This window comes from Electrophorus electricus, chromosome 22, assembly GCF_013358815.1.
Source record: "Electrophorus electricus isolate fEleEle1 chromosome 22, fEleEle1.pri, whole genome shotgun sequence".
Taxonomy (NCBI): Eukaryota; Metazoa; Chordata; class Actinopteri; order Gymnotiformes; family Gymnotidae; genus Electrophorus; species Electrophorus electricus.
The window spans coordinates 761,346-787,956 of NC_049556.1; the positions used below are offsets into that span (position 1 = coordinate 761,346).

General features: G+C 40.6%; 1 protein-coding gene across 1 annotated transcript; it reads right to left on the minus strand.

Moving 5' to 3' along the window:
• Nucleotides 1–1,783: 1,783 nt before the first annotated feature.
• On the minus strand, nt 1,784–9,536 carry LOC113568811 (basement membrane-specific heparan sulfate proteoglycan core protein-like; the record flags this gene model as incomplete). The annotated part of the gene is made up of 11 exons (XM_035521508.1): nt 1,784–2,155; nt 2,644–2,738; nt 2,953–3,030; nt 4,204–4,266; nt 4,573–4,647; nt 4,753–4,875; nt 5,799–6,077; nt 7,618–7,866; nt 8,255–8,533; nt 8,824–9,162; nt 9,266–9,536. Coding segments are annotated over 11 exons (1,953 nt in total), but the record flags the coding sequence as incomplete, so codon positions are not given.
• Nucleotides 9,537–26,611: the final 17,075 nt, after the last annotated feature.

Sequence of the window (26,611 nt, forward strand, 5' to 3'; positions counted from 1 at the left end):
ACGTTGCTTTACAGAAGGTTCGCATCTGGTCAAGGTACATAAAGCACATCTTTGCCTTTTGCATTCACGGTAAATAATTAAACATGAAAAGAGGAAAGTGACGTCCACACACACACACACACGAGACCGGAAAACATGTGAGGAACCAAAGTTTAACCCAAGTGAGCAATTGAGGGCCTTGTTCAGGGGCCCAACAGTGGCAATTGGGCAGTGATGGGACTTGACCCCACAACCTTCCAATTACAACTCAAGTACTTCAACACTGAGCTACCACTGCCCTAATAAGTAACAAAATAGCCAGGGAGACAAAGCAACAGTAACAGAAAAAATTAAGCTCAAAAACCTGTCAGACCGATAAAGACTTAAAGAACGCTTCGGGATTGCAGATTACAAAGTAGCAGCAAGACTCCCCAACTAAGCTATACAACAAGAGAAGCTTAAGCATGCTAATACTAATCTGCAAACAAGTGGGCAACATGATGGAGTGATTGACAAGGGGGAGGAGCTCAATACTGCAGTGGGGCTGATCCCTGGTGACCAGAGGTAGTGTCCTCCTGAACCAGTGGAACAGTTCAGGTCTGTGATACGTATTTCATATCCTTCAGTCTGTAGTGTTGAGTCTCACTGGGGATGCCCACTAGAGAACATCAGTCATGATTAGTCCCTCCCAGCTTCCGTGTTCCGTCATTGTTGAGTCGTTGTAGCAGTCCAGGGTCATATTACCAACATGGAGAGAAACGATTAAACAAATATAACACAAGAAGGCAAACAGGCTATAACAAAGACTAAGAAACACAACCACTCAGATAAACATGCAATGAACAGCATTAATACCAGGAACACAACAGGGTTTAAATACATGAATTTAACAAGGGAGAAACGAGGGAGAGGTGTAAGCAATCAAACGAGGGGCGGAGAAAACGAAACTATGACATGGAAATAAAATACACAAGACAAGGAAAACATGGAACGAGGAAGATGGGAGGGACTGATCATGACAATCATCAGTATTAGGATTAAGATTAGGATTAGGATTAGAAATTCAGCAATGAAGAGTCATGAGATTGTACTGATCCTCAGAGTCCTGATGTTTATTTGTGCACATTTAAAAACTTCAGATCAGATTTTTCTTCATCAAAAAGAAGGGTGCTAATCTAACAATGAGTAGTTAATACAACAACACAGAAGTGAGATCAGGAGGAGATGAAGAAGTAGGATAGACAGAGAGAGAGAGAGACAGGAGGAGGAGAGAGGAGGATGATAGATAGAGAGAGGTGTGGACGAGGCCTGAGAGTCATCACCTCCTGAGAGTCATCACCTCCTGACCTTGATACCTCACATACAGACACCACAGCACAGAGAAGTTACAGAGACATTTAGAAAAGTACAGAAATATAAACATAATATAAAACTTAATCAAAAATAATCACAAAATAAAAAAAAATACATATTGATTCCTTCACCCTAGTGAGGCTCACTACAGAAGATCACCAGGATTAAGGTTAGGGTTAAACCCTAATGAGGCTCACAACAGAAGATCACCAGGATTAGGGTTAGGGTTAAACCCTAGTGAGGGTCACTACAGTAGATCACCAGGAATATCCAGGTCTTTAATTTACAAAGTGCTGCAGTTACATAACACTGCAAAAAACCACTGCAAAAATTCTTGGGTCAAACATTAAAAAGTGGAGCATATTGTGTCTTTCTGAGTGATTCTAGTAACAAACACACAAAGATAAACAGTCACTCAATCACAAGCTTCAGAACTGCTGAAAAGACACAAGGTCTGTTGGCTGTGAAGCCCCACAGAACTCACACACTTATCTCCTCTACAGAGAAGGAACTCCAACACCACTGAATCTGATTCTCCTGGAATGTTTATGCTACAACCAGCACACATCATATTTGGATTCACATGACAAAACAAACAAACAAAACAATTATAATGTTATCAAGCATTTCTACACTAAGAGTGAGACTAGTATGTTAATTTTGGTGAAACTACACTTTCACTGTAAGATATTTTACCGCCAACCTGTTACATCTCCATCTGTTATAAAACACCTTCCTGTTGTAGACGTGAGTATTTGGCTTTAGCGAGTAACATAGGAGGATGAACTCTGTTTCCCAGCAGTCTGTGCTGTTCCTCAACAACCTTCACAAAGATGATTCAGAAACATTCATTAGGATCAGTCATTATTTCTGTACATAGAATCACTGTCAGTTCAGCTCCACACTACCTGTCCTATATTTAACAAAGCTGGTAGGTTCAGTCCTATGCACATAAACAGTGAAGGGCTCTTACATGTTTCATGATTGTTTATTAATTAATATAAACCTGAGCAGAAGTCACTTTGCATTGTTATTCAGTTTCACTTGAAACAAGGTTTAAAATGAACACTGGCTTCTTTTTCACCAAGTCATGTTAATTAAAAATCCTCCATGCACAGCAGCTGCTACTGACAGTAATGAATGGAGTGGAGATCAGTGAGCACTCTATGGAGTGATATCTGCTAACTGGCTTCAGGTCTGTTTCCTTTAGTGTTAGCTGGTTTTGAAGGACTGGTTTAAGCTCTTCTTATGGCCTGTTATAGTGTTCCTTTAGGTCTTTGGGTCCAGTAGTGGCTAGGTACAGCCTGGTACCTCTGAAATGATGCCATAGATCTTGGAGCTCTGACCTTTGTGTGAGTCCTGCCTCAGCTCTGAGTACACAGTGTCTGCCCCCACACTGCTCTTCTCTAGTAGGGACAAAAGAGCCAGAATTAGACCACAGGAAGAACTACAACCCTCCAAATGATTAAACACAACATGACCCGAATAACCTACAGTGGGTATCTAAGCACACAGTTACTAAGCAGTGAATCAAAACATAGAATCTTAAGAGTTCTTCAGGTCAGCTGTATTTTGGTGTGTCACTGCTGTAGGTGACTAAAGTTTCTCCTTTTCATGTACCTTCTTTTTTCTTTGCTTTCTGTTTCGGTTTCAGTTTGATCTCAGCATAAGTGACTTCACTGGGTCCAGCACCAGTGTCTGCAGTAACAGAGAACAAAACCAAAGAAAACACAGGCGTGACCTCTCACTGACCTTTAGCATTCTAACCCACCAGTCAATAACATCTCATCATACATGCTTCATTCCCACAATGCACTGCTGCTGCTTTTGGAGACCAGCATGTGTTTCCTTTGTCTCATGTGATGATTATATAGTAGATATATATAGTAGTATATATACAGTAGAGTGATGTAGATCAGACTATATTCACCAGTGTGTAGTTATACAGAACCTGTTACTATATATATATATATATATATATATATATATATATATATATATATATATATATATATATATATATATATAAAATAGAGTGATGTAGATCAGACTATATTCACCAGTGTGTAGTTATACAGAACCTGTTACTTATATATATATATATATATATATAAAATAGAGTGATGTAGATCAGACTGTATTCTCCAGTGTGTAATTATATACCTGTTATTTATATGTATAATAGAGTGATGTAGATCAGACTGTATTCTCCAGTGTGTAGTTATACAGAACCTGTTACTTATATATATATAATAGTGATGTAGATCAGACTGTATTCTCCAGTGTGTAGTTATATAATACCTGTTACTTATATATATATATATATAATAGTGATGTAGATCAGACTGTATTCTCCAGTGTGTCGTTATATAATACCTGTTATTTTATGTATAATAGAGTTATGTAGATCAGACTGTGTTCTCCAGTGTGTAGTTAAACAGAACCTGTTACTTATATGTATAATAGAGTGATGTGGATCAGACTGTATTCTCCAGTGTGTAATTATATAATACCTGTTATTTTATGTATAATAGAGTTATGTAGATCAGACTGTGTTCTCCAGTGTGTACTTAAACAGAACCTGTTACTTATATGTATAATAGAGTGATGTGGATCAGACTGTATTCTCCAGTGTGTAATTATATAATACCTGTTATTTTATGTATATTAGAGTTATGTAGATCAGACTGTGTTCTCCAGTGTGTAGTTAAACAGAACCTGTTACTTATATGTATAATAGAGTGATGTAGATCAGACTGTATTCTCCAGTGTGTAGTTATACAGAGCCTGTTACTTATATGTATAGTAGAGTGATGTTGTGTGTGTGTGAGGTTTGAATTAAATCCCAGTGTGAGGGTGATGTGGCTGTACCTTTATTCCTGCTTTTCTTGTTGTGTTTCATGACCTGAGCATAAGTGACATCACTGAGGTCATCTGCAGGTTCATCAGAGTGCATTGTGTTTATCACAGAGTACAGTGTGTTCATAATAACAGAGTACAGTGTGTTTATCACAGAGTACAGTGTGTTTATCACAGAGTGCAGTGTGTTTATCACAGAGTACAGTGTGTTTATCACAGAGTGCAGTGTGTTTATCACAGAGTGCAGTGTGTTTATCACAGAGTAAACTGTGTTTATTACTACAAAAGGTTTCTGGGCTTTACTGTTTAATTGTTAATAAGGAAAGTTGTTGTTGTCTCATGGTCTGAGCAGTGTGCAGTGGTGTGACTGACACCCCTCACCTCCTGACTCTCTCTGGGTCTGATCTGATGTCTGATTGATGTCTGACTGACTCCCAGGACAGCGACACAGAGATTCTGCACCAGGCAACATGGAAATAAAAGAAAAGTGTTTAATACTGTAAACAGGTTTCATGATGTGTATCATAAAAACATATAATATTTAAACTATTCATAAATTACCTGCAGCTGATCTCAGACCTTTGTTGTTTTTGTGGGACCACAGCAGGGTCAGTAAGATGAAGAACACAACCAAACTCGGTCCCACAGCCAAACCAAACAGGCCAAGAGAGGAGGAATCACCAGCTGAACTCATAGGAACCAAAACATCACATGAATCAAAATGATTTGTTACACGTCTCTGCTCCAGACTATGTGAGCTCACTGTGTACTCTCTTCTTCAACACAGTAGGGGGCACTATTAGTGAGATCGGGTCTTGTAGTGTATGGCGGAAACAAATGCTTTTAAATCAGGGGTGCCAAAACAACAGTCCTGTGTATCATTTTTAAGATCCATTATAAGTTGGTAATGATAATAACAAGAAATGAAGTAAGATTGCATTTCACAGTTATAATACCATGCAGTATTACTGGAATAAAAGTACAGTTACAGTATATTTTTTACCCTTAATAAGTAAACACAATACATGTGGACTGAGTGTGTTCTGCTACTGTCTACAAAGAGTTTAAATGAGTAAAATAGATGTTAAACTCATGAAATGACTGTGATCTTACCATGTACAGTCAGGTAAACAGAGTTACTGTACAGACCTAAATCTATCACACAGATAACCAACACAATGTTTTCTATAATTATACACTGTAAACTGTTACTCACTAGTACACAGAACTAAATCTAAATCTATCACACAAGTCACTGCTGTGTGGTCCTGCAGATGTTTTAATACTGAATAAACCCATTAATTCAGAAGCACATAAATCATGTCCTGTAGCAGACATGACAGCTTCCTGTTATTCAGGAAATCAAACATTTTCTGATCTGCTTTGTCATTTTTCTACTAAAATGTTATTGACTTCTCCTCTCTAGTGGCCAAAGTATGCACATGTCCAAGACTCCCCAGTACATGTAGTGACACTTTAATATTGTGCCAACTTTTACTAAGGGTTGATAAGTACTGATATTTCATATTTTTGCTGAATATGTAATTGATCAATTTAATTTCTATTTTTTTTATATTTTTAGTTATAGAATGCAAACGGTTCCTCACCAGTAACATTTACCCAGAGTACATCACTGTAGTTTGTGTAGTAGACTGGGTTTCCTCTGCCAGCTCTGCACCAGTACTGGCCTCCATCAGAGGGCGCCACTGAGCTGATGGTGTAGGAGTTTGTTGCAGTGTTGGTCTCATTCTCAGGGTTCTGTGTGCGTCTGGACCAGTAAAAGCTCCATCCAGCAGGCTGGTCCAGCTTACAGTGCAGAGTCACTGGGTTTCCCACCAGTGCAGCTCCTTTAAGGCTTGATGTGAGTTTAGGTGTAGGTTTAACTGCTGATGGAGATGAAACACACAGTTCAAGATATGCAATGGCAGAGTGCATAGAGATATCTATGAAATGAGTAACATTCTTAGATTAAAAATAGATGAAGTATAAGAGTATTTTAAACATTTTAAAATAAGAACAATAGACTCTCAGTAACATGGTGTAGCAGTAGTGAAGCAGTAGATTAATCAACAGACTTTTAATTAACTGTTTATATCAGATTTGTTTATAATCTGATGAATTCAGTTGTTTTTCACTTTATTTGGGTGTCCAAGTTCTTATCTGTAGATGTTAACCTGAGAAGTCACTGAACATGTAACAGGTATAATACATACCATCTTAGCATACTCAACAAGCTGTTATAGACATGCTGTTAACATTCTGTAACTGGATTTTAACTGGACTTTGAGATGGGGTTGGGGTCAGGATTACACTCCTACTCATTCACATGTGAGTGTGATGGTCTCTCTACTCAATATTTGTGTCCATTTAGATTGCACAGTCAGACCCAGCTCAGGCTCCATTGTAGAAATCACACAGTACTTAAATTCTGCTTTTATGTTCACCTCTCTATAAGATCATGTGTTGGAAGCTTATTAAACCTTTGAAAGCTTTTTGAAAACATCTAATAGTTTTGATACAAGAAGTGAACTTGAAGGAATAAATAAATGGAATGTATTACTTCACATGCAGCTCAGCTGAACCACATCTGGTAGGAGTAATGAAGGTACAGTAGGAGTAATGTGGTGATGGTACAGTAGGAGTAATGTGGTGAAGGTACAGTAGGAGTAATGTGGTGACAGTACAGTAGGAGTAATGGTGGTGAAGGTACAGTAGGAGTAATGGTGGTGATGGTAAACAGAAATGAACACAAAAATGTTTATTGTCCAAAACATTCCCTGACAGTCCTAGTATTAAAATGGCCCCTAGTTTACAAATAGGTTCTACGCCTTTGGGACCAGTTATCTACTTGAACACAGTTAAATGTATCAATACACCCAGCAGTGTAATAGCATTTTATTTCTCTAAAATAAATGAGTGTATTACATGTAGATTTAAGCCTTAATTAATGTAACTGGATTCCATGTGAACACTTTGTTGCATTTATGTAAATACTGATTCACACCACAAGATGGGGCTGTTTGATTTCCTATTTCTGCTGTGGATAGACTATATAAAAAACATCTATTCTGTCTCTTAGAAAATGATGGGTAACAGTAACTTTACATGGCTTGAATGACTAAATGTAAGTAATGTATATCCATAGGCTGAAATACTCAAATGCATATGAAAATACAAATATATAAACTGAAGAGAGTTCAGTCAGGGACAGGACATGGTGTTCATGGTGTTCAGAGTAAACTCAGTACAAGCGTAAATTCATTACATCGAGTCTCACCCTGCACTGTGATGTTCACAGGATTACTGCTCCAAGATTCAGAATTATAAAATGATTTTCTTGCTAACATACATTTGAAGCTCTGGTTAAATTTGAAGCTCTGGTTAAATTAGTGTAATAATAAAGATGTGAAATCTTTAGATTCTGACCTCTGACTGAGACCCAGCTGTGTGGTGACTCTCCTCTCTCTGGGTGTTTACAGTAGTAGACACCCTCATCTGACTTTGAGACAGTATGGATGGTGATTTCTCCTGCAGTCTGGGTCTGGATGAGTGATCCATCTTTATATAAATCAGCTCTGAGGTGTGATGTGATATTGGGGTGAAGTAAACAGTGTAGAGTCAGAGGATCTCCCTCAGTCACAGGATGGACAGAACTCTCCAGAATCACATCACCATCTAGAACAGAGAAATCACTTTACTCATCTTTTACAGAGAGAAGGATTCCAGCATGAATACTGAGTAATACATAACAGGGACACAGAACATTAACACAATAAAGTAGAAAGTAGAATCTCTCTCTCTCTCTCTCTCTCTCTCTCTCTCTCTCTCTCTCTCTCACACACACACACACACACACACACACACACACACACACACACACACACACACACACACACACACACACATTTCACCCAGAATATGTTAAATTAACAGATTTTCTTATTAACTCTACTTAACAGTTTTCTTAGTCAGTAACTGATAGTTCTATATATTGTGAACTATAATATAGTTATCAAACATTTCCTTTTCTCCTTAAATAGTGAGTGCATACATGCAGACTCACTGTGCACTGTGATGTTAACAGGATTGCTGCTCCCTCCAGATTCAGACTGACACCAGTACACTCCAGTGTGGGATGTGTAGAGGTATCCGATGGTGCATGTAGATCCTGTAACTGATCCCCAGAGTGATGAACAATCTGACACATTCCCACTGTGTGTGTATCGTCTCACTCTCCATCCAGGAGAGTCACTCTGTCCCTCACAGCTCAGTGAGAGAGAGTCACCACTAAAGTGTTGAGTTCTGCTGGGACTGATGATCAGAGAGTCTGGAGGAGACAGACCTTAGAAACAGAAATTATACATCACGTGTTATTATTATTGTCTTATCATAGCAGAAGTGTAGTGAACACATTTAACATGGAAAGATTACAACCAGTTTGATGCCTCCTTTGATGATTGAAAACTACTAATGACATCTAGTTAATAACATATGACTAAGCTCTTGATTGTGTTTATGACAGTGATTGATGTTTCACAAACACACACACACACACACACACACACACACACACACACACACACACACACACACACACACACACACACACACACTGCTGTTGTTTGTCCTCACCAGTGATCCATAGTGGCTGTGTGTTACTGTACTGTGTCTGATAGGCTGGTTCTCCTCTCTCTGCTCTGCACACATAAACTCCTGTGTGATGTAGAGCAGCAGGACTGAGAGTGTAGGAGCCTCCAGCTCCTCTGATGCTGTCTGAGAGGAGCTCAACACAATACCTCACAGAGTCATGAATGTCTGTTACTGGAGTTACACATTCTCTGTAGGGAACAGCTCTGTACCAGCTGAATGTCCAGCCTGTAGAGGAGTCTCTGACCTCACAGCTTAGACTCACTGAGTCTCCTTCAGTCAGCCAGATCTGGGGAGACACACTCAGTACTGCCTGGGGTATCACTGTAACACAGCAAATACAAGTTATTGGGTGTTTAAAATCACTCACACACAATAGCAACCTTGCTATGAATGTCTATTGGCTGAATTCACAGTCCAAACTCACCTGACACAGTTAATGTAATAGCATTACTGATCTCTGAGCTCTGAGAGTCTCTTCCCCTGTACCCTCTGCAGGTGTATGTACCACTGTCATACTGTACAACAAAGTTGAATGTGTATGTATTGGATGTGACGTATGGGTAGATACTGTTGCCATCCTTATACCAGCTGTATGTCCACCCAGTGTCTCCTTCTAGCCGTATGTCACATCTGAGAGTCACAGTCTCTCCTCTGAACACGTGATTATCAGGACTTACACTCACAACAGCTTTAACATGACCTGCAGAAACATTAAACATTTGAATTCTTCATTCAGTTACTTTGAAAACAAATAAATTACACAGATCTAAATCTAAATCTACCACACCAGTCAGTGCTGTCTGGTCCTGCACATGTTTTAATACTAAATAAATTCATTAATTATAAAATACATACACTAAAATGCTAAATGTGTAAATTAATACATTTAAAATAGCATTTTTTCATAAATGTCTCATTACATCATTCCATCATACCATGTTTCATCTAATAGTTGAATAGAGTTAGTAATGGCAGTTTGGGTTTTAAATAATATATAAACAAAATATAAATCACCTTGAGCAAGTCCAGCTTGAACAAATGAAATCAGCACTATAAACATAAAAGAGGGAACATATGAATATGAACAATGAAATCATTAATTTATTAAAAAACACAATTAAAAAAAACACATTTTAAAAACAGTAAAAATAAAAGTATGTACAACTGTTCATTTAAATAAAAAAACAAAACAAGACACTTTAACATGCTAGATAACTTTTAATAAATTTTCATTTAAACTCAAAGGGAGTGGAGAAAGTGACCAAAATAGAGAAAGAAACGAATCTTTCACGATAAAACACATTTAGTGTAGTTTAGAGTGCTGAAGATTTTGAACACAAGGGGGCGTCAGTGATTTATGTTTCTGTGGACAGTGGTGTGTGCTGTGGTATGAGCAGATTCACTACTGCTGTTTCACAGTTCCACAATGTCTGTTACTTATGGACATCCTATCCAGCATTCTCTAAGTGTTTAGAGGGTTTATGAAGAATGAACACACTGTGTAACGTGGAGCGATAGAGAGCTGGATGCAGACACTGAGAAGAGCGAGATTTATTAAGGGCAAATCCAGAATCTGGGTCATTAAGACAGTCCAGGGTCATAGCACTGATACGAACAGATCCAGGAAATATATTAAACAAAAAGTACAAAATCTGGAAAATAAATCAACAGGCAAACCGAGAGAAAACAGGGTACAGATACACAGACAACAAGGCAGAACCCAGAACACTGACTGAATAAACGAAAACAAGACAAGAGCTCAGACAACAGCTTAGTACAAACACAATGAGCAGATAACGGCTAGAACAACCACCAGCAAGACACTGAGGAAAACACTGGGTTTAAAAACACAACCTAACAAGGTAGAAACGAGGAACAGGGGAAACTAATGAAGGCCAGAGAACTAAACGAGGGGCTGAACTAACGAAACCAAAACAAGGAATCACATATGGAAATGAAATCCATGGAAATCACATGGAAATGAAAATCAGGATGGAAACAGAAACTGAAAGCAGGTGAATGCAGCGACGCTCGGGATCGTAACACTGATTCACAAATCTGCTGAATTTGTGAATTTGTTTCTGAGATTCGTGTATAGGATTAATTGTTAAATAGTCATGCAGTATTAATGGGACAAAATAAAAGTGTTTGTGAGATGTTCCATGACTGTAGAACTGTTGTTCTCCATCTCCCCATTTCTGCTGATAACATGAAGCTCTGAAAAAGAATCCAGTGGAGTTCTGTGTGTTGAGGTTCATGTCACAGTGTTTCCTTTCATATCTATAAAATGAAGAGTCTCTCTTGTGTCAGGCTGATTACAGCCAGACTATGTTGGTCAAGATCATTCTTCCGCCTCTTAATATAAGTGTTTTCATTTATATTACAAAAAGCAAACGGTTAATAATGTTTGTCTTGGTCATTTCCTGTTGATCGTCACCTTCCTTTATTGTTTACTCACATTACATTTGTTGAAGTTACAGTATTTTTACACATTTAGTCTGTTAAAATCTTAATATACACAGTAGGTTACATTGTTCCATCACACTGTTGTAGTTATTAATTTACACAAACACACAAAACAGTCCAAGCAGTGGATGTTATCTGCTGATTTTCTACAGGGTTTGTTTGTAGTCTGTACTGAACTGTTTCAACACCACACAGCATGTAGGTTTTCCCACTCATATCTGTGGTCATTCTTTGGGTTTGTTGTACTCTACGGACTTCTCAATTCCTAAATTATGTTGGTATGATCCAAATCCCAAATATACAGACTGTCAAGTTTCTATAGTGATAGTGATGTCATGTCTGTCAACCCTGTGTAGGTAGTTAGGAGTCTTGGGGTTCTTCTTCACCCCACACTTTCATTTGAACCTCATGTTAGATCACTCACTAAATCTGTTTATTTCTCCTCTAAAACTCTACTCCATGGTTTCAGTAGCTCTAGTGTTGACCATTGTAATCCTCTCTTCACTGGTCTTACTGTTAAACTCTGACAAACTCATCTGCTAGAGTCGTAAGCCTCCATATCACTTCCGTGTTTCATCAGATACACTGATGTGTAGAAGTACACTCGTAACTGGTCTGTTCCCATATTGAGCACAAATATGTACAAGAACGTCTCCTCCTTCTCTCCAGCCCTGTACATCAAAGAGAACCCTTTCCATAACACATCTGGATACAGTGAGAACACCTGAGCACATGGAAGTGAAACTCTGATCCTCCCTTCTGAAGGAACTACACAACTAACTCACATAATCTCATCAGTCAGGCTCCTCAGACTGCACATTACCAACTTAATACAGCACCTCTGACTCTAATGAAGACATAAAGAGAACATTTACTCACAGAGCACCACAGGGAGTGGACTGAGCGCCATGCTGTCCCAGTAATGACGGACTGACTGAGTGACTGTGTGTGTTAAAGCCACATCACTTCCTGTGTTCTCAGAATTAAAGTGCGTTATTGTTTTAAGTGCCTTGACTGTCTGTGGTGTGTGTGTGCTAGACACAGGGAGGCCAAGTCCTGTGTTCTCATAGTCAAAGCAAAGGGGAGAGAGAGAGAGAGAGAGAGAGAGAGAGAGAGAGAGAGAGAGAGAGAGAGAGAGAGAGAGAGAGAGAGGAGGCCACGGTTTCCATTTTATATTAAATGTCTCTACTGTGTATGTAGGACACAGTGAGGCCAACTCTTCATCATAATTATTATAAATAATATTATTAATTTGAACTCATTTATTTAATGTAAATGTGTTGAATACACATTTGCAGGACCTCCATGCTGGGGGAGGGAACAGGAGGCAGCGCTGATCCACTTCTCTCCCCTGGAGCAGTTTGTCCTGCTCCAGCACACAAGGGTAGCAGTCAGAGGAAGAGCACTAGAGAATTCCTCAGGGTGTCACACAGGGACAGACACACGTGTTCTAGTATCAAGCCCTCATCACTCAGACACCACAGTAAGATGATCACACTCTAAACACTTTAACACCAGATCCATGCAAACTCAACACAAAGTTTGTGGAGAGTAGAAAAGAGAATGTGCAGGTGAAAGAAGAGAGAATTAAGTCTGATTCTGCACACTTTAAATGAATATTATTAAACACCACTGAGTATCAGTAACATGAAGTAGAGAGCAGGTCACTATTTATCACCTCTAAGAGTCCATAACACCCACCACCCTGCACTTCCTCCCTCTGCTACACAGCTAAAATAGATGAGAAACCACAACACTCACCTCCCTCTGATCTTATGCCTCCATTTTATTAATGTGTGTGTGTGTGTGTGTGTGTGTGTGTGTGTGTGTGTGTGTATGTGTGTGTGTGTGTGTGTGTGTGTGTGTGTGTGTGTGTCCAGGTGATGTTGTGGGGTATTAATAATCTATTGTATTTGTTCTTGTTTTTGAGACACAGAGGTACATAAAGATGAGTGATGGATGGTAACTGCAGGGTCGATGTTAAAGATAGTAGATAAGTATTTGGACACTTGTTTGAAGCCCCATTTACTCTTGAACTCACTGTGGTGAGATGCCTCTTGTGGCTCTCAGTGGTACTACATTTTATAGCCTTCTATTTACCCTTCACAAAACTTAGAATACAACATATCAAACAGCTCTTAATTACATAATTACACTTTTATACACTGCCTGGCCAAAAAAAAGGTCACAAACTAATATTTCTTTGGACTGCCTTTAGCTTTAATTATTGCACGCATTCACTGTGGCATCGTTTCCACAAGCTTCTGCAGTGTCACATTTATTTCTGTCCAGAGTTGCATTACTTTTTCCCCAAGATCTTGTATTGATAATGGAAGATTTGGACCACTGCGCAAAGTCTTCTCCAGCATATCCCAAAAATTCTCAATGGGGTTCAGGTGTGGACTCTGTGGTGGCCAGTCAATGTTTGAAAATGATGTCTCATGCTCCCTGAACCACTCTTTCACAATTTGAGCCTGATTAATCCTGGCATTGTCATCTTGGAATATGCCCGTGCCATCAGGGAAGAAAAAATCCATTGATGGAATAACCTGGTCGTTCAGTATATCAGGTAGTCAGCTGACCTCATTCTGTGGGCACATAATGTTGCTGAACCTAGACCTAACCAACTGCAGCAACCCCAGATCATAGCACTGCCCCCACAGGCTTGTACGGTAGGCACTAGGCATGATGGGTACATCACTTCAGCCGCGTCTCTACTTACCCTGATATGCCCATCACTTTTATTACCAGTAAGCTTAATAGAGACTTTTATTACCAGTAAGGTTAATGGGTACTTTTATTACCAGTAAGGTTAATGGGGACTTTTATTAACAGTTAACATGTGTACAGGTCCTGGTTCCTCCTCCTCCTCCTCCTCCAGTCTCTGTTACAGTCTGAGAACCTTCAGCAAACACAGATCCAGTACTGATAGAAACACAAGAGAAGCTCCAAATAATGGGTCTTTAATTAGCAGTATACATGATGGGGACTGTTATTTACAGTAATAGTGTAGTGTTACTCACTACTGCCCACTGTGGTATGTAGAGGACATTAGTGGAGTTGGTATATGTTCTGTTAGAGCTCCTACCTGCATGGTGTCCTCACAACTGTGGAGCAGGTCATTCAGAGACTGGAGCTCAGACACTTCCTCCTGCAGGGTCAGAGTTCAGACAGGAGTCATGGGTTAAAAAGCTGAGGAGAGTATCTGGTACAGGTATTGTTCCAGTTCAGATTGTTGACCCCATTGACCCCTGTGACTTTTTTCTTGTCCTCTTCACACTTTTGTTTTAAAAGCACAATAATGTGTTTGTAATATATGTTCAAATGTTATGCCTACAAGACTTAGATATATATACATGTTCTTGAATCAAAAATATCAGTTTTTAGAAGTACGTTCTTATCACACACGTCAGCCTCTCTCTGAGTGATGAGGGTGGGGTGTGGTTGTGGGCGGGACTGGACTGCTCTCCTCTGTCCTGATTGGTGCTGCTGTACCTCATTTGTTTGATCACAGTGTCCTGAGTCTTGAGCGCCCCCTGCAGCTGCTCTATGTGTCTGACAGCCATCACACACACTCAGTGAGGCCACATTTCATTCCACATGTTCATGTAAAGCTATGAGATGGTCCTGTGCACACAGAGTAAGTCTAATCTCTGATCTACATTACAATTACATGGAGAAACTCTGACTTCAGAACAGTGTACCAGCTCAGGACTAGGTACTATAACAGAACTGTGTCTTATGATGAGACAGCAAACCCTTCCTATGGATCATGTGTCCTGTGATTAAAGTACTGTGGTGCACTGGTTTAACATACATGCTCAGACATTCATTTAAAATTTAAATGATAAATAATTGTGTTCTTTTGATTTGATGTTGTTCTGGTTCTGGACCTGATCTTCACCCGTGCCACCACAACATCAGACATTGCAGTCACCCCCCTCCACCTCTCGGACCATCACTGTCTCTCCTTCTCTCTCTCCCTTCCTTCTCTTTCCATCCAGTCCTCCCCAACATGGTCCTCCTCCCTCCATCGCAATCTGCACTCCATAACTCCCTCTTCCCTTACTTCTACTATTTTGTCCACCCTTCCTCACCCTGACTCGCTATCCTCTCTCTCTTTGGATGCAGTTACAAATTCTTTCATTTCTACACTCATCAATGAATCTTCTGTCCCTCTCTCCTCTAGACCCACTAAGTTCTCCCCACCTGCCCCCTGGCTAACAGAAACACTTCGCTGCCACAGGAGAGAATGAAGGGCTGCAGAGAGGTGGTGGAGGAAATCTCACGTAGATTCAGACCTCAGCTCATACCAGTCTCTCCTTTCCAAGTTCTCACTGGAAGTAACATCTGCAAAGACATCCTACTACAGGGAGAAATTCGAATCATCATCATCTGATCCACGCAAGCTGTTCACTATTTTTTCTTCTCTCCTTAATCCTCCCCCGCCCCCACCTCCTCATCTCTTACTCCGGAAGATTTTATCACCTTCTTTGAGAAGGTTGCAGCAATCAATCCGCCAGTCCTTTTCCTCTGTTCCCACTCCTCCAACTAATGTACATTCCCCAGCATCCAACTCTCTGACTTCTTTTTCTCCTCTCTCCACAGATGAAATCCTTCAACTCCTGACTTCCAGCAATCCGACTACTTGTCCGCTGGATCCGATTCCTTTTGCTCTGTTCCAAACAATTGCAAGAGATCTGCTTCCTTTCATCTCTGTCATCATCAACAACTCCTTATCTTCTGGATACGTACCTACTGCATTCAAAACTGCCAGGGTGGTACAAATCCTCAAGAAGGCCACACTTGACAGCTCCAGCATTACCAACTACAGACCAGTATCACTTCTCTCTTTCCTCTCAAAAGCCCTTGAACGATCAGTTTATAATCAATTGTCTCATTTTCTCACCCAGAACCAGCTGCATGATCCCAATCAGTCTGGCTACAAACCGGCACATTCTACAGAAATGGCCCTCATAGCGGTGACTGAGAAACTTCATGCCACTAAAGCTGCCAAACAGTCATCTGACACAGATGACTGTTTGGTCATCTGACACTGTGCCTTTGACACAGTGAACCACAACATTCTTCTCTCTGTTCTTTACAGGCTTGGTGTGACTGGCTCTGCTTGGAGATGGTTTCAGTCCTATCTGGAGGGACGGTCCTATCAGGTGACATGGAGAGGATCCACATCCAAACCGTGTAGACTCTCCACTGGTGTTCCACAAGGCTCAGTATTGGGCCTCCTTCTCTTCTCTTTGTATACTCGTTCTCTTGGTGATGTAATATCTTCTCATGGTTTCTTTTACCACTGCTATGCCGATGAGACTCAATTATTTCTTTCTTTTCCACCTTCTGACATGCAGGTCTCCAGGCGTATCTCGGCATGCTTGACTGACATCGCGTCATGGATGACAGCCCACCACTTGAAGCTCAACCCCAGTAAAACTGAGCTTCTGTTCATCCCAGGTACTCCCAACCCTTACCATGACCTCACTGTTTCCTTTGAGAACTCCCTGGTATTACCATCCGAAGCTGCCCGTAGCCTGGGCGTAACTTTGGACAACCAGTCGTCGTTCTCAACTCATGTTTCTAATCTTACCCGGTCTTGCAGATTCCTCCATTGTAACATAAAAAGGATTTGACCCTTTCTTTCGCAGGAAGCTATCCAGGTGCTTGCGCAGTCTCTTTTGATCTCAAAGCTAGACTACTGCCAACTCGCTACTTGCTGGTCTTCCTCTAAGAGCCATCAACTTGTCCAGAATGCAGCAGCACGACTGGTCTTCAATCTTCCAAAGTTCAGACATGTTACTCCACTGCTGCGCTCCCTTCATTGGCTCCCTGTAGCTGCATGCATCAGACTTAAAACCTTGATGCTTGCCTACAAAGCCAAAAATGGACCAGTCCCTTCATACATGAGGTCAATGGTCAAAGCCCGATCTGTACCTCGAATACTTGGAATCTCAAGTATGGCTCGACATGAAATACCTTGCTTCAGGTCTCATGTACGGCAAGCATCGAGCATTCTGCCCTGGCTCCAAGATGGTGGAATGAACTCTCGCTTACTGTCCAGACAGCAGAGTCCCTTGCAGTCTTCAAATGCAGACTGAAGACCCATCTATTTGCAGAATATTTAAAGGACAACTGACACTGCTCTCTTATTGACTGACTAATTTAATACTTATTGTAGGGCACTATTTATGCTTTTTAACAAATTCTAGCACTTATTGTTTATAGCACTTATAGTCACACTTATAGTGTGTGTGTGTGTGTGTGTGTGTGTGTGTGTGTGTGTGTGTGTGTGTGAGTGTGAGTGTGTGTGTGTGTGTGTGATAGTGTGTGTGTGTGTGTGTGTGTGTGTGTGTGTGTGTGAGTGTGTGTGTGAGTGTGTGTGTGTGTGTGTGTGTGTGAGTGTTAGTGTGTGTGTGTGTGTGTGTGTGTGTGTGTGTGTGTGTGTGTGTGTGTGTGTGGGAGGCCAGAGTGGTTCTCCTCTCCTCGCTGCTACTCTAGCAGTTCAGGGCCGTGGAGACCACGCTCGAGGAACAAGCTGCAATAAGAAGAAACCTTTTAAAAGCTGCTGGAGTGAGCCTGGATGTAAGGTGCACTGGGCATTTTGTGTGCTGGTGTTCTTATGTAATTTAATTTTATACCTCATAAACGCCACTGAGCGATGTAGTCAGGCGTGTTCCAAAATACCTTATGTATTTTGCACTTCTAGGTTTCAGCATTCATCCCTGTATTCTACAGTATTCTAGTTCATTGGTATGTTTAATTCTAACCTACTGTACTGTACTTGGATATATTCTATGAGTAAATAACAAAGCACTTTTGTAAGTCACTCTAAATGCCGTAAATGTAAATGTAAATGTAAATTTGGCTAGCAGGCTAACCAGGTTCAAACATAGACAACATTTACATTCAAAACACAAGACTTATACATGCACATTAGTTCAAGTTCAAGTTCAAGAGGTTTTCTTGTCATTTCAGCTATATACAAGTACACAACAAAAACAAGACAATGTTCCTCCAGGACCATGGTGCAACATAAAAACAACAGATAAAAAATGAGGATCAGGTGTGAAACACAGAGAGGGCAAGGCCATACAGATGAACGCATGCACGCACACACACACACACACACACACACACACACACACACACACACACACACACACACGCGCACACACACACACACACACACACACACACACACACACACACACACAAATGGGGACGTACTGTGACAATATAGAACCTTGTGTAAGCAATAGTGTGTATGTATGTTCTGTATGACTGAGGCACTCAAGGTTGTCCCAGTGGTGATGGGGGCACTTGGGGCTGTGACCCCTAAGATGGAGGAGTGACTCCAACAGATCCCAGAAAACTGAGTGAGCAGCCAGCAAGGAACTAAGACTCCAGACCCACTGGAGAGCTCAATCTTACTGCGTCTGGGGGAGGATTAGAGGAGACCAGACCCACGGGGGAGCTCACACCTACTGGGTCTGGGGGAGGATTAGAGGAGACACCAGACCCACTGGGGAGCTCACAGCTACTGGGTCTGGGGGAGGATTAGAGGAGACACCAGACCCACTGGGGAGCTCACAGCTACTGGGTCTTGGGGAGGATTAGACGAGCCTCCCAAAAGAAGAAGTCCAAAACACCCATGGAGGGGAACGAACCACCATCCTCAGGGTGCCCAAGCCAGTGTGCTAGCAGCACAGAAAACTTCGACAACTAGGGCTGTTAGGGGAAAGGTCTGGCACACTTAAAACTGCTTAAAACAACCTTCTCAACCAAGGAAAGATAGGGAGAACTTCAGACCCAACAGACCTACTTTATCATTTACCAGAACTCTGAACAAAGACTGAGCATCAGGGTGTCTGTGAGCACCTCTCAAGTAGGCTGAATGACAGGTGTAATTGATTGCCTCTGTTTATTATGAGTACACTCTGTATCTCCCTCTGGTGGCCAAAGATGGCATAGCCAGGACTACGCTGTTACATGTATCAAACAAGTTTAGTTTCACACTTTGTTTCGTTTAACACCTCATTAAATCTGCTCAAACAAATGTAATAACACTGGTGACAACACACCTTACATAGTCTGATTAGTTTGTATTATCTAACTGAGGAACAATACACAAACAATACATTTTTCATAGTTTACTTACCTATTAAAAACACATTTGTTAAGATGCTTATAACCATATAGCATATACTGATTTACCTTATGACTCCTCAGTATGTCACCAAGAGAAAATTAAGATATTCATACACATATCCAAGGGTGGGTAGCATGTGTAACATGAATACAAGTTCATGGATTAGGAACCAGACATGGTGCAACACTACTGTATACTGTACCAGATTTTACTGGTAGATACACTTGACTGATTATAGCAATTGAAATTAATATGCTATGTGTTGTTTTCTGTTTTCTTATTAGAAATTGTGTATGAAAAATTTAAACTCCGCAAATCCAAACTGGAGAAGAAATACAAGAAATTAATGAAGGAATCTCACATCATGGAAGCTCAGTCCTTCTGAATGAGATCTACACAGAACTCTACATCACAGAGGGAGGGAGTAGAGAGGTCAATAATGAACATGAGGTGAGACAGATTGAGACAGCATCCAGGAGACCAGCACCACAGGAGACACCCATCAAATGCAACGACCTCTTTAGACCCTTACCAGGACATGATAAAGCCTCTTTAAAGACAAACCCATCAGAAGAGTGCTGACTAAGAGAGTTGCTGCAATTGGAAAAACCGTGTCTGTGCAGAAATTCATTCTGGACTGGGCTGAAGGAAGAGCAAATCAGGATGTCGTCTTTATATTTCCACTTCCTTTTAGAGAGCTGAATTTGATGAAGGAGAAAAAGTTCAGTCTGATGGATCTGCTTCATGACGTTTTCCCAGAAACATACACAATTACAGTTAATAGACTGTGATGCTTACAAAGTCATTTTCATCTTTGATGGTGTGGATGAGTGTGAAACTCCTCTAGACTTCCACAACCATGTGAGCTTATCGGATGTAACAGAGTCGACCTCAGTGGATGTGTTACTAACAAACCTCATCGAGGGGAATCTGCTTCCTTCTGCTCTCCTTTGGATAACCTCTCAACCAGCAGCAAACAGTCAGATCCCTCCTGAGTGTGTTGAAAAGGTAACAGAGGTACAAGGGTTCAGTGACCCTCAGAAAGAGGAGTACTTCAGGAAGAGAATCAGTGATCAGAGCCTGGCCAATAGAATCATCACACAAATGAAGTCATCAAGAAGCCTCTACATCTTGTGCCACATTCTTCTGTTGGATTGCAGCCACTGTTCTAGAGACAATGATGTGTGATGCAGAGAGTGTAGAGATCCCCAAGACTCAAATGTTCATAAAATTCTTGATCTTTCAGATCAAACACAAGGACAGAAAGTACCATGGCAAAACTGACACTGATTTTCTGCAGACTAGAAATATTGTTCTGGCACTGGGAAAACTGGCTTTCCAACAACTGGAAAAGGGCAACCTGATCTTCCATGAGGAAGACCTGAGAGAGTGTGGCATTGAAGTTACAGAGGTGTCAGTGTACTCAGGAGTGTGTACCCAAATCTTCAGAAAGGAGTCTGGGCTGCACCTGGGGAAAATGTTTAGCTTTGTGCATCTGAGCTTTCAGGAGTTTCTGGATGCTTTATACACATTTCTCTCCTTCATCTCCAACAACACAAATGTGTTGGACCAGAAAAATAAATCTTGAAAAGATCAACAATGTCTGTATTCCTTATGAATACAGTGGACAAGGCCTTACAGAGAAAGAATGGACACCTGGACCTTTTCCTCCACTTCCTTCTGGGTCTCTCACTGGAGTCCAGTCAGACTCTTTTACAGGCACAGACTCTGTGCCTACTGACACAGACAGGAAGCAGCTCTCACAGCAAAGAGAAAACAGTCAAGTACATCAAGAAGAAGATCAGGAAGAATCCCTCTCCAGAGAAATCCATCAATCTTTTCCACTGTCTGAATGAAATGAATGATCATTCCCTAGTGCATGAAGTCCAAATGTATATGATCAGAGGAGGTTACTGTCATCTAGATGGAGTCAGGCTCTCGCCTGCTCAGTGGTCAGCTCTGGTGTTTGTACTGCTGAACTCAGAAGAGGAGCTGGATGTGTTTGACCTGGATAAATATGACCCATCAGAGGAATGTCTACTGAGACTGCTGCGAGTGGTCACAGCATCCAGAAAATCTGAGTGAGTATATTCATTCATAGACATATTACTGTGCTGGGATCAGCACATCATTAACTCTATTGTAAAGTCATTTGTTAATTTGTAAGTGTTTCCTGAACTGTCACAGACTGCTCCCAGTCTCACTGGTCACGTTGTATGTAACCACGTTTGTAACCACACCCATGTTTGCACACCTGCACCGGCATACATAATGTCTGTATGTATTTACACTGTTGCAGGAGAGTGCAGAATTGTCTTTATTCAGGTCACGGTAGTATTGTGTGTTATGTTTGTAACCTGTTGTACATGTTCACCTACCTGGTTTTCTGTCAGTGCCAATATATTCATCCTTCGTGTATGTATAATAAATGTCTGTCTATGTCAAGCGAGCCTGTGTGTCCTGCTTCTCACCTTGTGGTACTCGAGCCATTACATAGACCCCTTTGTAATTAATATATCATGTGCCCTAATCACTATTTAAGGTGTTAGCAGACCCACTCATTAATCCTAAAGTGCTTCTTAAGTGTTTTTGTACTGCCTTTCCATTGACTACAGGCAGTGACCATCAAATACACCATAAAAACCTATCACACACTTCTTTCTCTCTGTCCCTCACACACACACACACACACACACACACACTGTAAGTGTATATCTTTCTCTTACACACACTGACATTATCACTCTATGTCTCATTAATGTGTGTAAAGTGTGTAAAATTTAATACATGTATCTGACTACAAATTACTATTACAAAGGTATTATAGTAAATTCTATTGTGTAGCCCAGTGTCATGAGAATATGTGTAATTACCTTTATAAAGTTTGTTAATGCTAAGACACCTGCTCTGTCAGAGGTTTACCACTCAGCTGTAATGGTCTGCTCCACTCTCCTCTAGATGGTACAGCCCACCATGTGGCTGTGTTGTTGTTCCTGTGTTTGAGGTGTCATGTGCTTCCATGTACACACACCTGCCTCTTGCTTGTATTTAAATCCCTGGGTTAAACATCTCCTTTGTTGGTCATTGTCCTGACAGTGTCTTGTGCTCTCTGTGTGCTGCTTCTGTAACTGCCACCTTGCTGTGGGCTTGTATATGTTTGTGTTCTGCTATCATTTTCTATTTCACATGTGTTCCACCCAGCAGGTTTACATTAAAATTATTTAGCGGATGCTTTTATCCAAAGCAACTTACGGGTTAAGGACCTTGAGCACAACAGTGGAAATTTGATAGGGGGGCTTAAACCAGTAACCTTCCCATTACAAGTCAAGTACATTAACCACCAAGCTACCACTGCTCAACAAATAAACAGAGAGAGAGAGAGAGAGGTAGAGGGACAGCCCCAGGGAGAGGTTTCTCCAACCTCAGTCCACCAGCTCTGCTCCAGCTCCACTCCAACTCTCCTCCCAACCCTTCAGCCCAGACCCTGAATTCAGTCTCCTCTTCACCAAGACCAGGGTAGAACATTTAACATAACACTTTTAAAGATAAAACATATATTTTTATTATTTGTAATGTTTCATTTGTTGTTGTTTTGTTTTCTCAGTACCTGCATACAGCAATTCTTCAAGGTTTGAGGTGCCACAGTTTGAGAATCACTGATGTAAATAAATTCTTGAATGAGCAGCAACAGCGCCCTCTCCTGGTGTATGTAGTGTTACTGTCACTAATATTTGTGTGGAGTTATGGGGAGTTCACTGTATGTCTGACTATGGAGATTCAGTGGGGGAGGGGTGGATTATGTGTTGAACATCGAATGGTGTATTAGCGTACAGACGGTGATTCACATACTTTATTTCACCTGCTGTTATTGATAAATGAAAGTAAGATTATTCATGTGGTATCTGGAGTCGAATAAACAGATAATTGTTAACATTAAACAACACAAGCGAAGGTCATCGTTTAGGTAGCTAGCACATTTCCAATGAGACTGTAAAATTGATATTATTGGTTACAATCAACAATTATAGGTGTTTAAAAAGCAGATGTGTTTTGGTGATGTAAATACCAACAGTCTTTCATTTACCTGACACTTTTATCCAAAGCAACTTACAATTATGTACAACTGGGCAATTGAGAGCAGGGAGTTAGTCTTGCTCAGGAGCCCAACAGCAGCAACTTGGCAGGGCTTGAACCAGCAACCTTCCAACTGTAAGTCAAGAACCTAAACCAGTGAGCTACCACTACCCATTCTTACATGATTTTAGCTGTTGTACTGTTACGGACGATATTTATGATTTCGGTGACAAACCGCAGTGCACGCGCATGATCACTTCTCGTGAAGTGTGAAAGGTTCAGCACACGATTTTCCCACTGTATGTGAGTGTGTGTCTGTGTGTGTGTGTGAGAGAGAGAGAGAGAGAGAGAGAGAGAGAGAGAGAGAGAGAGAGAGAGAGTGAGCTAATATTTACATGTTTTCAAAGACTGTAGGGATTGATATAATACAATTTAAACCTATAAGAATCATTCATCTTTCAACCCTACACAACAGGTACCAGTCTGGTGTGTGTGCACCTGTGGGATGGATGGAGATCTGACTTGGACACCACACTGCTGACGTGGTCTGAGTCTCCCACACAGAGAAGAGGATGACCAAACACACACATACATGGCTGTACATATGATCTCCATGGTGAAGTGTGTTAATGTGAATATGTGTGAACATTTCTTCAGCACAGGGCTGTGTGTCCTCCTCATGTCTTCCAGGATCTGGACACCTTGAAACCTGACCTGGACATCATACACACCTGACCTGGACACCCACAGACACACACCTGACCTGTACACCACACACCTGACCTGGACACAATACGCACACATCTGACCTGATCTGAAACTCTGCTGCCTTACTGTTCTCTAGTGCTCATTATTATGATAATTACAGAGATCATTAAAGCTAAACCTGCATAGGAGTGTAAAGAAAAGATTTATTAAAATAATTAAATGTAGTTTTATTCTTTACCCCATAAAAAGCTCAACACTTTAACATTATGGGACCACCATTATGGATAAGTGGAATTGTTGTTTTCCACTGAATGTGAAACTGTACCAGAAAAACAGAAAATGTGTGTATGATGTGTGATGTATCTGATTATGATGATGAAGATATGTGTATGACAGTTATATGGATGATGCACTTATGTGAATGTTGATTTGCTTTCAGTTTGAACTTCAGTGTGTAAACACAGGTGATCAGAATTTAAAATGTCTGAAGCAAGTGAATGAATATTTACTAGCTAATGTGTACTAACTACACTTATTAGCTAGATACATTAATTTCTCTAGTACAACAATAAACCAAACATCAGACTTCATTTGAACAGAGATCATGAATGTTACTTACTACTGTATCATATAACAAGAGATCATGGATGTTACACTTACTACTGTATCATACAAGCAGCAGTGAACCCATAACAGAAGAACTTTGGTAAAGAACTGGAACTGCACCTTTAATACTGAGTGTTTGTTTGTGTGACTTTCCGCTGTGGATACTGTGTGTCTGTTCAGTAGAAACACACCATTGTTCAGAGGATCAATAAACACATCATGATCACAACAAACATGTTAATGTTCATATTTTTGCTTTTCACAGAGTAGGTGCTACATGTACAGTTTTATTTAAGTTAGTGTAGCTTTATGCAGTATTTACTAGGGTTACCTGTACAGTTCTACTTATGTTGGTGTATCTTGGCTTTCTTACTTACACCCTATTGAGAAGAGTGTGGACACATTTGTCCCTTATTTAATGGAAGGGATTTCTTTGGTTTTATTTGCAGTTCAAGAGACGGTTCGTGGGTCTCTTGGTGTTAGTCCTGCTCAATTAATATTTGGACATAAAGTTAGAGGACCTCTGAAACTTTTGAAAGACAGCTGGCTACAAAGCGATGAGCCGCAGTTGGGACAACTACATTATGTGAGTCATTTTAAAGAACAGGTAGAGTCTGCTTGTGAACTTGCTAAAAGGAGTTAGCCACAGCTCAATCGAAAATGAAGAAAAGATAAATAAAAATGTGACAGTCCGTTCATTTCAGCCAGGTGATGAGGTGTTGGTTTTGTCACCTCAAGTAGGGGCTTCATTGCAAACAATATTTTCAGGACCATGTACCATTGTGAATAAGATCAGACCAAAGTGGACCAAAAACGTAAAACTTGTGTTTGCCAGATCACTAGGTTAAAATGGTATATTCCACGGTCACATTCAACACCTGATGCTGTTCCTTCTGCTGTTGCTAAGTTGCTAAAAGATAAGAACGATGAGTTAGTTCTTTCTGCGGAAGTGACAGCTGTGCATTTGCCTAACTCCACGCAACTACAGGATTTATATTTATCACTTCTAGAGCACTCTGATATTAAGTCTTTAATTACACAATATCATGGTTTGTTTTCTGATATACCTACTAAGACCTCCGAGATAGTTTATAACATCGATGTGGGGGCTCATCCCTCAATCAAGAAACATGCGTATTGAGTTAGTCCAGTTAAGTGTGCATGTATGCAAGCTGAAAAGCGATACTTAGTAGAGAATGGATTTGCCGTTGTGAGCACATCCAGTCCTTTGAGTTTGCCATGCATTCTTATACCTAAGCCTGATGGTACTTCACATTTTTGCATGGACTACCACAAAGTAAATGCTGTTGCTAGAATGGGCACTTTTCCTTTGCCACAAGTTAAAGATTGTATAGATAATATAGTGTAACAGTGAGCATTGAGGAGGCAGACGCATTTGTGGAGATTTATGGGCAAATCCAAAATCAGAGTTGTTGTAGTAGTGCAGGGTCATATTACCAACACGGAAAGCAAACAGGGGAAACTGGCTATAATAGATACGAGGAAAAACTCTTAAGAAAGAGTGCTAAGAAACACGCAACCTAGGACACATGGAGTACAAACTTACAGGGATACAGAGACGGGCTTTCAAAAACATTCAGACATTAAACCAGTCAAACACAATGAACCTAACACATGCATTCAAATTAACAATGAACAGCCAAGACACAGGGATCAAGACAGGATTTAAATACATGAACCTAACAAGACTAGAAACAAGGGGCAGGTATGGAAAATCAAACAAGGGGCAGAGAA